The sequence below is a fragment of the Sebastes umbrosus genome, chromosome 9, assembly GCF_015220745.1.
Source record: "Sebastes umbrosus isolate fSebUmb1 chromosome 9, fSebUmb1.pri, whole genome shotgun sequence".
NCBI lineage: Eukaryota > Metazoa > Chordata > Actinopteri > Perciformes > Sebastidae > Sebastes > Sebastes umbrosus.
Window position 1 is genome coordinate 22,097,487 of NC_051277.1, and position 14,194 is coordinate 22,111,680.

The following is a 14,194-nucleotide window of genomic DNA, read 5'->3' on the forward strand; positions in this document are numbered from 1 at the left end:
TGCACATGCCAGTCCAGTCTAGTCAGCAACTCTCCTCCCAGTCTGCCTCTAAAAATGTGACCTACATACATTATACACTCTGATCACTCACAAATTCAACAGAATCTGAGTTCAGCATCATCAATTAACAGCTGCATCTTTATCAAACACAACAACAGCATGCCTCCCTCTAGTGCCTATCTGCATGCAGACTTGGAGTCTCCCACTGGGTTCCTCATTATTAATGCAGTCCCATATTGAGAGGCAAACTTTCAATCATGTATGAGGGATAAATGAATGTGAAGAAAAAAATCGCAGAGGGGGGATTCAAATCAGGCTGTTCATGTTTTTGATTGATGCATTAAAATGTATCCCACTTCTATTTCCTATTAATGAAACAGAAAGTGTATACAGAAAAGTTCACCTGGCTTCAGCAGCTTAAAAAGCGCATAAAACTTTTACCCCTTTAGAAATAAAACTTCAATCAACCTCGGATTAATTATTTACCCCAAAGTTAGAGTCAACAGTCAGCTCGACCTTTCCCCCCATAAAAAAAAAAAAGTTATGCGCTCCAAACAAACTTTCTCCTTCCTCACCTGAGGCGTATATTATTCCAATCAAAGTCCGACAGAAAAGCGTAAAGTCTGTCTTCATCTCCAGGTCTCCAGATCCAGAAGCGCAGAAGCCTGAGCGCTGTTTCTGATAAAAACTCGTTAGTTTTAATGCAGCTGGAGACAGTGGAGACAGTGGAGAGATGGTGGTGGTGGTTGGTGGTGAATGAATGTCCGCAGATGGAGGGGGAAAACTCAGGTGAACCTCGGCCAATCGATGCCAGTCTGTAGTCTGTAGGCTGCTCTGCACACAGAGGACATAGCCAGAATGTGTGAGGGAAATGAACCAAAAAAAGCTTTCCCTGTTTGGTCAGAAGGATGCACACAAGGAGGCACTGGATGGGATTTACAATGATTTCCCTTTCCTTTGCTCGTGACTGGAGCGCATGCACAGCCATCCAGTTCATAAAACAAGCTCAATTAGAGGGGTGGGTGTGTAGGGGATATAAGGGGGGGATCTTCAACATCCATGACAAATCCCCCTTCCTGCAAGATCCCATTCATTTCATCCTCTGTGTAAAAAGATCTGTAGTAATATTGTATAGGCACTGGTGGAATGTAACCATTTACTCAGCAGCAGCCTTCAGTTTTTATGCACCAAATATTTGGAACAAGCTCCCAGAAACCTGCAGGACCAACTCTGAGTTCTTTAAATCAAAGCTTAAAACTTTCCTGTTTTGCTGCTGCCTTTTATTAAACCAGATAATGATCTTATACTGCACTAGAGCTTTTACTCTTGTGTGTTATATTCTATTTCAGCTTCTATCCTAACTTTTATTTATAGCTTGTTTTTATTTTCTAATCTTTAATGTTTTTATAACTGTTTTAATTATGTCGTAATGTTCTTTTGCACTTTGTCTCAATGTTCTTGAATGTTTATGTAAAGCACTTTGAATTGCCCTGTTGCTGAAATGTGCTATATAAATAAAGCTGCCTTGCCCTGCCTTGCCTTGCTCAAGTGTTGTACTTAAGTACAAATTGGAGGTAGTTGTGAGTATTTCCATTTTATGCAACTTTAAACTTCTACTCCACTACATCTCAGAGGCAAATATTGTACTCTCTACTCCTCTATATTGATCTGACAGCTTTAGTTACTTTTCAGAACCATGTATCTCCAAATTTGGTGATTTTTAGTGTGGAATTTTCTGACAATTTGAAGGATTAAGTGTTCCTTTATGTATTGAGAAAAATAAGATAAGATAAGATAAGATAAGATAAGATAAGATGAACCTTTATTAATCCCCGGGGGGAAGTTCAGGTGTCAAAGCCGCAAAGTGCAGATACAGAGGTATAGGTGTTCAAAAAATTATAAAAACAATAAATAGAAATACAGAATATACATAGTGAATGAACATAGTGAATGGACATAGCGTGTACCGTCCGTCAATAAAAAGAATGTAGTGTACAATAAATAGATGTAATATGTGCAGTCTATAAAATGGTATATGGGATGTAGTGTAAAGTAAGTTTAAAGTTTAAAGTGCACCAGTGGTTAGGAGAGGTGGTTGCAGGTAGTGCAGATAGATGCAAATGAAAAATCTCCCTCTTTTTAAGTTAAATAAACTATTTAAACCCCTCTTGGATGAGCTTGAAATGCATTGTCACAAAGGTCTGTTTTTTTTTTGAGCTCATGAAAAGTTGGCTATTTAGAGAATATGTGGTTCTCACAGGAAAGTGACTCTACACGCATATGCTGACCTTGTAGAATATGATGCATTGCTGTTGATTAAAGTACCCCACAGTATAAAGTAGTTAAAATTAGCACAACTACAGCAGCAGTAATATTAATCCAAAAACATTATAGTAAAACTGACAGTGAGCATTTTCTGCATACTTTTACTTTTGGTACTTCTAGATGCGTAAATTTTGCTGATAAAATCAGATCATTTTTACTTTTTTTTCTTAAGAAAACACTCAAACCGATTAATCGATTATCAAAATAGTTGGCGATTAATTTAATAGTTGACAACTAATCGATTAATCTATGCAGCATAAACTCAATGAGATGGTGTACGATGCTTGTATAGGAGCTGTAGGTTTCATTTGTTGCTTTAGTGCACATCTGTGTGACATTGATTTTCATTTCATGGATTTTTCGAGCCATTTAAATACCTGTACTGACATTCACTCAGTAGCTCAGCAGGTAATCCTAATGCCGTCAGATTTTCCTGTAAAGCCACCACAGGAGTACAGCAATGTCTCCAGGGAAGTGAAAAAAATACCACAGTAAGACACAATCTGCCTCTGGAGGGATATTAGAACACTATTACATGATATGTTCTCCTCTGGTCAGCTGTCTTTAATCCACAATGTAATATATCTTGTCTCTAACTCTCCTGACACCATAATGTAAATGCATTTTTATCTGTTCGGGTCAAACGTCCGACATTAATTTAAGCTAGAAAAAGTAATCTTTTCTTTCTTCCAGACGTTTAACAGACTATATATATCTGAGCAGAGGTGCCTTGGGAGTAGCTCGCTATTAAGAGTGTGTAATTATTCTTCCAATAAGGTCAGATGTAATGCTGCCTCCAATGAAACTAAACGCGCACAGTTCTTCCAGCCTTGTCCAAAGCCCTGTTAACCCCAACCGCCCACACATCCATCCTCCTCAGGGAGTCCTCGGAGTGTGAACGAAAAGCATGTACTAAGAGCACAACGTGCCCGAAGCGAGCTGCTATCGGTTCTGTTTTATTTCACACAGATGGGATTTTGGAAATTGAAAACCCATGTAGCGTGCACACACTGAAATAAAAAGTCAAAGATGGTAGAAGAGGTGTGAACTTGAGTGATCGAGCACACACACACACACACACACACACACACACACACAGAGATAGTTAGGGATGCAGCTGTGCGTTTCATTCATTCTAATCTGATGTAGCAGCATCTTCAAGGTCCAGACACACCTGTGGTGGAGCCGCAAAAGAACCAGCTTGCACATTCGAGCCAGTGTAATCAATCAGCTGTGCTGTAAAATCAATAGTACTCTGTATCTCCTCTTGGAAATCCATTACAACAATAATAACATGCCAGACTCCTTCCTAACTGAGCCTTCAGAACTGTTGAACACCGGTCCGCCCATCAAACAGCAGCTGTCAATGAGAAAACAATATTTTCTTCTCAATACGATTATGCGGTTATCCTCGCTGATTTCGGAGCCACGGAGAACCGGACATCAGGAGTGTGTGTGGAATAACAGGGAGTCAAAGGATCATTGCGTGTTATTGTGGGCATACGTTCCCCCCCCCCAGATCCCTTATGGCAATCCACCTCTCTGACCTTAAAACACAATGTTGTGATTGAATGGTTGCAATTAAAATGTTCTCCTGGTCTCAGCCCCGCAGCGACCTCGCACTTCAGAGGAACATAAACACTCTAAATCGTGTTGATAGCCCGACAAATCTCTGTCCAGGGAGTTTCCAAATCTCATTATGAATATAAAACAGATAATGCCAGAAACGCATGAAAACACTTGAGTGGCCAATATAACAATAAACTGCACACATAAGCATCCAGGCAGAGCCATTCAGACAACAGTGATAACAAACAATAGGCCTCATGCAGGATAGCATGATCGCCCCTGCTGCGTCAGATGAAAAGGTTTCAGTTTATAATGCTGCTGGCTCCTGAGAGACAACGGCGGACTCAAGGACCCGTCCTTGAAGTGCCAGCACTCCATCCGGCCCATCCTCGGGTCAGGAAACACATTACAGATCCACGGCTACTATCATAGGAAGGATGTGGAAGCGCGCGTGCAACCCGCTCGCTCGCTCTCTCACTGAAGACCATGCCCATGGGCCTGTACACAACACTGAGCTCTGCCAAGCTACTTTGAAGTAAATGTCACTGTTCAAGAGCGTTTTGTTTTGTTTTGATAGATGCAGCCAAATTTTCTCATCAGTTGTAGGCCATGTCCACTATCGGTCAGCGGTTATGGCAAGCTTCCCGACTAGAGCAGGGAGCAGTGCTTGCATGTAAATTATTAACTGACTAATTAGCCATGAAGGTAATGCTTTGAGTGGAAGGGTCGACATAAACTCCTCTATGATGATGAACTCTTGTAGGTCAGAGCAAATGGTACCTGGAGTTTCATTTAAATAGAACTTTTCACAATCCTGCATTCATTTGAACCAGTTTTGATGTTTTTTTGGCCACTTGAGGGCAGCAAAACACCACAACATGGATATATTATCACCTTATAAAGATACTATAGCATAAACAGTTGACTATTCAAACATCCAGCAGCTACGGAGAAACATTAGCATTCATTTGGAGTCGTGTTTCTGTCCACCAGACAAAATGTAAATCCATTGTTCACTCTCATATCTGTCTCTTTAGCTGCTAAATGCTCCACTATGTTCGCCTGCTAGTCGCTAACTTTGTCTGCTGTTTGGGGTTTGACGGGTGAGACACAGTGGTTTTATTAAAGGAATACTTCCCCCCCAAAATCACCATTTGTTTATGAATTACTCATCCTGTGTTTCCTTGAATTCTTGAAGAAAACTTTGTTTTTCTCACGTGCCTCCACGGCGAACAGAAGATCAAAAAACGGAGACAAAACATCCTTTTCAAACTAATCCAAGTGTCATTTATCCAGTCGTATGCTCAGGATTTTCCAAAACACATGCATCTTCGCTAAAACCTTACTATTTAAAACACCTAGGACTGCACAAGGGAGAGGCTGTTAATGCAGTAGTGTTTTAAATAAATAAATTGAGACTTGGATTCTCCTGCATGAGTTGTGTGACAGATGTTATGATATAGTTTTCAATCTGCATTTAGAGGTCAAAGTGAGTGACTAGTGTGTTGCCAGTGTGTCGTAAACGCACCCACTCCATGTAGCCGCTGAGCAGGAAGAGCGTGGGTCCCCCTCTGGTGCAGTTCATTGTGCCACTTTTCCAATGTGCAGAGGAGGCAGCAGCAGCATCCTGCTTCAGCAATGCCCCCCTGAGGCCCGTCCAGCAGCCCAGAGGCATCCCCACTGTCACTCTGTTTACACGACCTTTCACCTGGCGGGAGGAAACAGGACGTCAGTGCTCTTGTGTGTTTGTGAAGATAACCGAGAGCCCGCCTTCTCTCGCCGTTAAAGTGTCAGAGACGGCTCACGTGTTCAGTCTTCGCAGTTCTGCTTTGATGATGCTTAATAACATCCTTGATTATTTAAAGTGAGGTCGTGGAAGAGGGCAGTGTCACAGCTGCAGGAGAGAATCAAAGACGGTGATTGTTTAAGAAAGAAAAAGTGATTTCGTTTTTTTTTATTTGCATCAGCAGGTTTTACAGTAATTGTGTGGGTCTTTAACAGGAAATGATCGGACATGCAATCACAACAACGTAATTATATAGACTGAATCCTGCAAAGAACTACAGTTAAGTGATTTCCTAGAGCAATACAAAATTAAGTGTGCATTATATCACATGTTCAAATTCAGGCACATATAATGTATATAAATGAATGTACAAATAATGACAAAATCAAGAGTAGTTGCTAAAAGTCATCTAAAGAAAGAAAAGATGCTGTTGAGTTACATCTAAATCAGAAAACAAATAAAAAGCCAAACATTGTCATCTCAGACTAATGTATAAAACATGAAGAACCATTTAATCAAAGAGAAAATCTCACGGTAAAGTGCACAATTCTTTCATGCTGATTGAACTTAATGATGATTAAATACCCTTTCAACCATCAACGAGCCTAAGGAAAGTCTGACTTAATGAGAGATAATTATTCACATTATCATTTAAAGGTCAACTGTCTTCATCTATTTAAGATATTTGGTTGAACAGTGAAGATCAAGTATTGTCCTAAAATGTAATTTGGTGCATCTAATCATCACAATTATTCAATCCAAAATGGTTGAATAGTGTTTTTTAATGTCCCTGCTGACTGCTAATGCAAATCAAACGAGCCTCTTCAGAACGATTAGAGCACAGTGGAATTATATTATACGGTGAGTATGGCAATTTTCATAACATTTCAAGGCTTAGTAAATAGATGCATCTGGCGATATCCGATCATTAAAGGGGAACAACAGCCATTTTCAAAATTCATACGTTATTTCTTTGGTCTAAAACGGTCCCAAAAAATATTAGTAACCATGAACGACTCTAATAAAACTAATAAAACTCATATCTGTGACATCATGGGGTATTAAGTGTGGAACTGTTCCATAGACAATGAATAGGAGAGTTGTTACGGATGATACTGAGAGCACTCTGGTCACAACTGAGAACTCCACAATGGAATAAAGCTTGGGTATAAAAAAGAAAATTAACCTTCTGTAAAGCAAAATCAGTCTCCCATTTATTGTCTGTGGAGCAGCTCTTGACTTTATACCATATGACATCACCAGTTTGAGATTTTCTTATTGATTGAACTTTCCTAGGTCATCAGAATAACATATTGGAATTCTAAATGTGGGTGGTGTTCCCCTTTAAAGCCTGGAAAATAACAGAACGATCGGAAATGTTAAACTCTTGTGATATAAAACCATAATTCTCATAATGGCAGTGCTGTCTTTGAACAGCTGAACGATAACAGTCATTGGTCAATAAGTGAGTGGACAGCTCTTGCATACTGAGAAGCTTCTATTGATCGCACCCATGTCAGCCAGACAGGGCGACAGGAGGGTAGTGGAGGAGTTTGATAGGCGGGGGTTTCTGACTGCCGCCACTGATGCACGGGCTGAAGAAAGGGAACGCCTTGCCCCTCGGCCCGTTGGTGAACGAGTACAGCAGACTCATGTCGTCAGCGTTGTAGAAGGACACCCTCCTTTCATCACAGTCTAAGAAAACCCCGAGCCTCTGAGGGGAAGAGGCGAGATGCAGCCTCGTCCAGGGCTGCGTGCCGGCCGAGTACTCGCTCCCGTTGCGCAGCCGCAGCGTCCAGTAGCCGCTTTCGGGGCTCAGCTTGATCCGAGTGTGCCTGTCGACGGCCTCGGAGGCCACGCCCAGGTCCCACTTGGGTTTGGAGCTCACTTCTACCTCCCAGTAGTGTCGGCCAGACTGGAAGCCCTGGGCAGCCAGAATGTTGACGCACTGGAGGAAACGCTTGTTGTGGTCCGCATGCGGGACCATGACATCACATTCGACTGCCGCGGTTTTGTCCCTGGAGACGTGAATGCTCGGGTGTGCTGTGTCGACATCAAACGTTAATGGGGAAGGACCTTTGGGGTAAAACAATTCATTAAAAAGGGTAATGAAATTCAACAGCGCGTCATATTTGAAATTGAAAATATATCCTATGAGAATATATCCTATCAGTGGAACAATGGAGGCATTGCTGTCATTACGATACCACTTCAACATCTTTATATAATACCAGCAATTTTCCTGTAATTACTCCTATTGTAGAGGTGGCACCAGTTTTCTTTTGTGTCTAATGAAGCACACCAGAGAGGAAATTACCTGGCTTCAAAGCCTTGAACATCTTTCTCCATGTGATGTACTGTAATGGGGCCATGTATTTGTTGCTGAAAGCGTTCGTATCAAACTCCAGGGCAATATCCACCTGCACACATGGCCTGTCAGAGAAAAAGGCAAACATGCATTTAGTGAGGCTCATTTATTCTGAGCACTAAATGGAGGTAGAAATCAAATAAGCATATGACAAGTGCAAAAAATGCCACATGCAATCAGTCAGTCAGAACAGTAAGATGGACACCTACCTTAGCTGTGGGAGCTAGAGAGAAGGAAATGAAAGAAAAATCACATCAACAACTGTTTTTCACAAGTCAAATTACATGACACTCTGGGTTTTATTAAAAGATCAGATGTGATCTACAATATTCACAGCTTGACAGCTACTTTGAGGTATCAAAACATTTCATACAAATTTGGATTCTAGGGATGCACCGATCCAACTTTTTCAGTCCCGGTATCGATAACGATACCTGGGCTTTGGGTATCGACCGATACCGAGTACAGATCTGATACCAGTGTATAATTAATAAGCTGTATGCCTCACTGTGTGGAAGTGACTGGGATCATTCATGTATGTGTAAGGCAACATCAGTCTTGACTTAAACATCGCTTTCCTAACTTTGTAAAACAAAATGTAACAAATAAATACATAGATATAAATTTACTGAATTATTATTTATTATTAAAATAATAAATCGTGCACCAGCAACTTGGTAAAAAATCTTCAAAATGAACAGGAATTCAAGTGTAAACCTTTTAAATGCAGCAACAAATTGGTCAACACTTAAACAGTAATTTAAATTCCAGTCTGTAATGTATATAGTATATAAACGTAGAACTGAATTGATTGTCCCGATTGTCACCGATACCCGATCCAGCTATTTGAGTCAATACCAGCCCGATATCCGATCCGGTATCAGTCTATTCCTATTGGATTCTCATTTAAACTTTTCGCCCTAGCCGAGCCCTCACCTCAGTCAGTATGATGTTCTCCGTGGCAGCGCTAGCCTCCTGTAGCGCTCTCATATTGTCCTCCAGCTCCCTCACCGCCACCTCCATGGCCTGCAGGTGGCGCTGGACCTTCTCCAGCTCCTCGTCCTGCTCTCTCCTGAGCTGCTCCAGAGCACAGGTCTCCTCGTCGTTCAGGATCTGATGGAGAGCTCTGAATTCCCCATGGACACGAGCCTGCAGATCTGCTCCGACTCTCTGCAACGGGGGTGAAATAACTGATGTTACAGGTAGAGGTACACAATGTAGCGTCTTGCTTTCTTTGTATTACCACAGCTGCGTTGTTGCCGCGTGGCTTGTTCCATTAAAGCTCTAAATACACATCTCTAGAGAGAGACAAACAAGGGGTAATGAAGCTACACTTTGCATCAAAGATCTATGTGTCAAACAAATACAGACTGTTTAAGCGGGGAAGGATTTCCTGTTCATCATCTCAGCACAGCATGCACAGCTAAACTCGAGCTATTATTTTCCATCTGTCTCATACAAATTAGATGTGTTTTTGTTTCCGTCGCCTCTGCCTGTGCACAGTTTGTCACATGGCGTAATGAGTCTTGTGTATTGTTTTAGCAACTGAAAGCTTAATTGGAAGTGCTTGGTTTGATGCACCGAGTCTTTCTGCTGAAGCAAATAATTGACAGAATGAGACTGTATAGAAGGATTTCCTATGCATAGTTTACACACAATGAAGTCAGAGGTTAGAAAGACATTCATGCACCCGAGCAGAAGGCCATTATGTTTTACATATCAAAGCACAGACTGCCACTTACCACCATCGGCAAACACCGCCAAATATGCATAGCAACATATTGCAAACAGCCATTAGGGAGTTTCATGTGCATTCTTATCTGCTAAGTGCTGAGTTCCCCAGAGGAGTGTACCTTTATGTTATCCATTTTGTCTTTGTCTCGGCGAATACTATTGATGAAGTCCTCCTTCATCAGGCGATGGCTCTCCAACGTCTCTTTCAGTTGTTTCTGTATAGCAATATGAAAATCAAATCAGTGCGGGGACAGAAACAATGGCACAAGGAGAGAGACTGAGCAGAGCATGACAACTCATTAACAACTGTAAACGTGCCGAATACTGAGCGACCAGAAAAATAGCCCCGCAATAAATACTGCTACCGTCAAATGTTCAGGTTCTGTTGAGACTTTATTGTGTGTTGAGTCAACTCCATGGTATGTTCTGAGAATGTACTTTGTGTTGTTGCATTTTTATTGAATGTATATCTAATATTTTGTCAATCTCATTTACATATATAGATGAGCAATAACATCGGGAAAAATAACTTATGTCATACAATCTACTGTGCAACAGCAGCACAAACTACAGCCTATAAGATATAATTTATCAACTGCCACTTTGTTGTCTTTGTATGGATTAAACAAACAAGATATAACCAGTTAAGAGATTTAGGAAGTGTTGGTTTGTGAATTGTATTCCCTTTGGACAGAGCCAGGCCAGCTGTTTACAGTCTTTATGCCAAGCTAAGCTAAACTAAGCAGCTCAGCTGGCTTTAGCCTTATGTTTACGTGAGAGTGGTATCGAACTTCTCATCAAACTCTCATTAAGAACGTATTTCCCAACATCTTAAACTAGTTCTTTAGAAACAACCGTAAAGTTGAATAAACACCTTTAGGGCACAATATGCAAAAACAATTAAATGTAATTAATAAGAGTGACAAAGATAGGATTTATTACAGGAATTGTTGTACGGGTGTTTTCATTATTCTGGCAGTGTGTATTGGTTCCTTTGCTGTGGTTAAGTCTTATATCCTGTCACAGTCACACGAAGTAATATAAAAAGGGAGTGGAGAGGGACTTTGCCCTGGGCACTTCAAGCAAGATGTGTTCAGGGCGGAATAAACACAGATGTGGACTGAAACCTAGAATACATTTGTATTCAACTTACACAACTCAAAGGTTACAGAACGCTCGTTTCCAATCGATCAGTTTGCTTTGGAGCATAAGGTTATTTGTATAAGATTGCCAACCACTTAATAACCCTTTCCAGATGTCCAGGAGTAAAGGTATTGGAAGGCAGCCAGCAGGATAACGGGGGTAAACAGGCAGTGGGAGTCTGAACTCACCTCTAGGTTCTTGATGTAAGTGTCCGAGGTGGTGGCCCGGACCTTCTCCACCATGGCTGTCACAAGGTAGTTAGTCTGAAACTGTTTGGAGCTGAACTCCTTGCGGCACTGCGGGCAGGTTACAGGTCCCTGGGTTCCTCTCCAGTACCTGGAGATGCAGGGTTTACAGAAATGGTGCATACAGGCCAACATGACGGGCTCCCGGAACAGGTCACAGCATATGGCACATGTCAGGTCCTCCCTCAGGCTGCCTTTGGAGGATGTAGGAACGGCAGCAGCAGCAGCCATGGCGAAGGGTGCTTTTGCTCAACAAAAGTCTGTCCACACTGAGGAAGTGAAAGCAAACGCCTGGAAGAAGAGAGAGAGAGAGTGCGTGTCACAGCCTAACAGACAATCACAAAAACATAATAGATGTAACTCACACTCTGTCTTTTATTTACTCCTCTACTTCATGGGTTTGTTTGTTTTTTGTTTTTTTACATTTATCCTTTGATATTGCAATATGTTATTATTAATTGTTATTTGTTAGTTTGTTTTATTGATAAAAACAAACATTAATTACTTCTTTATTGTTTTCTTCCATTTACATGCATGTTCTTTTTAAATATATATATATTGTAATTTGCTTTATGAATTGTATATATGTATATATATATATATATATATATATATATATATGTTTTTGTTTTTATTTTGTTCTTTTTTTATTTTTATTTATTATTGAATTGACGCTTTGGCAATATTGTTCATGCCAGTAAAGCAAATTGAATTCAACTGAATTGAATTGACAGCAAGACATTACCACTTCCTTTTCTGAGGACAGTTTACAGGGTGACACATTTACTTGTTCAGTCAGCTGAAATAAAATAAAAAAATCCCATTCTGCAGCAACAATTTCCTGTTGTTCACCACTTGAGATTAAGTTACTCATTGTCTAATCTGGGTCCAGCAGAGAGGAGGAGGAGGAGTGGGCTGTCACCTCCCCTCTCTGAAGTCCAACATCACAACAAATCAGGTGCAAATAACTCTCCACTTGCTCTTTAGATTATGCTTTAACACCTGCTTCAAGTGTAAACGACAGCCAGTTCAAGTGTACATATTAATCAGCTTGACCAGGAGTAGAAATCGTGTGATTATATCACATGACTCTGTAAACTAGCTTGTGATTTGTATTGTCAGAGCAGCAGTTTTGTTTTGTTTTACAGCTGCTAGCTAGGTAAAGCAGCCAGTAAACAGCCTATTTAAGCAACAAGAAACACAACAAATGACATGGTGACTCTAATAAACGTTTAGTTAACACTTTCATGAACTTACGTTGTCTCTTGTTTGGAGAAATGTGTGGTATAAACACTTTAAAGTCCCTCCACCGGCTCTCTCTGGGTCTCTGTTCCTGCTGCTGTTTGGGAACAAGACGTACAAGCGTACTGCGCATGCGCAAAGCAGCTGCATACTGGCCTGTGATTGGTCCATTTGTCTCACAGTGAAACAGCAGTATGTGAGTTAATACAGTAACTTTCTCTACTCCACTTAACTTAACCATACATGACTGGCTTTTCACAAAAGTTTCTCAAAAGGACATTGTTTATGGTCTTGTTATGGACTAAAACAAAGATGACTTTCTGGTGAATAACATTCTCCTTCTTGGAAAATTTTATTTGCACAAATCCAAGTATATGAAAGTGAAACCTATGTTTAATGTGTTTCATTCTGAGTTTCTTTCTTACATGAATAAGCCCTTAAAGTCATGAAAAACAAAAAATGCTTTGAAACTTCTTAGTATAATAGAAGAATATGAATTACAGGTATACAGCCCTAGCTCTTAATTTAATTTATTATTATTTTCAATTATAATTTTACATATTTTATATTTATATATTTGTCCTTTTACTCTAATGCAATGATCTATGAGCCATGTTGTTTGTAAATTTGAATTTGTTCAATAAAAATAATAATAAAAAAAAAAATACTCCCCTTAACCCATTTTATGTTTCACTTTGCACTGAGCACCACTGTGAACAAAGGCTACATTTCCGCCCTATACTGCAAATTTGCAGAAGCAGTCACATCCTTCATTATGTCTTGTCATGAGCAGGTCGGTATATAGCCAAGATTTTAGAAATTCCAAAAACAACTCCACAAGGACATTTTTTGGACATTATTTTCTAATTCTAACAATTAAACCTGCAGTAGGCACAATGTTTTTGGCATCATTGGGCAAAAATTCCATAATAACCTTTCAGCATATTGTAATTCAAGTGTTCTGAGAGAAAACTAGACTTCTGCTCCTCCTCTTGGCTCTGTTTTTAGAAGAAGAAGAAAAAGAAGAAGAGAGAGAGAGAGATGGAGAGATGTCAGAGCGATGGGGCTACTCCTGACAGGCGCCCCAAGCAGTTGGGGGTTTGGTGCCTTGATCAAGGGCACCCTGGCAGTGCGAGGCAAACTGGCATTTCTCCAGCTACCAGTTCACACTCAGTACTTGGTCCATGTGGGGACTTGAGTCGGCAACCCTCCGGTTCACAAGCCAAGTCCCTATGGACAGGGCTACTGCTTTAAAGCTGCAGTGGGTAGAAATGGAGCAAATATGATTATAAAAAGTTATTTTTATCTGAAATAACTCAAAGGACCATGTGCCTCTGTGTCCTCCGGTGCTCCTAATGGCATCTGCAAGATTTCACAGACCGGAGTAAAACAACCAATCAGAGCCGAGCTGGAGCCTTGCCGTCTCTAAGCAGCTGTCAATCACTCACAAACAGCAGTAGGATTTTCTAAAGCCTGAAGACAGAGCCATGAAGAGGTGCAGAAGTCTAGTTATCTCTCAGAACACTTGAATTACAATATGCTGAAAGGTTATTATGGATTTTTTGCCCAATGATGCCAAAAATATTCTGCCTACTGCAGCTTTAAAGGACCACTCCAGCAATTTAGTATTGCACTATTATAAAGAGTGGACAAACTCAAAGCAGTACAGGCTGAGATATCCTGACTTTTAGTCTCAAGAACTGAATCCTACATTTCCCATAATGCAACTCAAGAGTGTTTGACATCATCAGGGTAATTTTTCATACTGTAGAAAGGTCAAGT

At 40.6% G+C, this 14,194-nt stretch overlaps 2 protein-coding genes across 2 annotated transcripts in view; both read right to left on the reverse strand.

Annotated features, from left to right (window-relative positions):
* Nucleotides 1–633, reverse strand: part of flt4 (fms related receptor tyrosine kinase 4) — a 51,190-nt gene extending 50,557 nt beyond the window's left edge. Inside the window, exon 1 of the mRNA XM_037779785.1 lies at nt 576–633. Within this exon, the coding sequence (XP_037635713.1) occupies nt 576–633 (58 nt within the window). The remainder of the gene's footprint in view (nt 1–575) is intronic.
* A 5,181-nt stretch (nt 634–5,814) lies between these two features.
* trim105 (tripartite motif containing 105) lies at nt 5,815–12,581 on the reverse strand. Its single transcript, XM_037779788.1, has 7 exons — nt 12,428–12,581; nt 11,114–11,461; nt 9,902–9,997; nt 8,985–9,218; nt 8,258–8,271; nt 7,998–8,113; nt 5,815–7,756 (listed from the first exon to the last, which is right to left on the reverse strand). The coding sequence occupies exons 2-7, from the start codon at nt 11,399–11,401 to the stop codon at nt 7,197–7,199; spliced, it is 1,308 nt and encodes a 435-aa protein (XP_037635716.1). The 5' UTR covers nt 11,402–11,461; nt 12,428–12,581; the 3' UTR covers nt 5,815–7,196.
* Between the last annotated feature and the right edge of the window lie 1,613 nt (nt 12,582–14,194).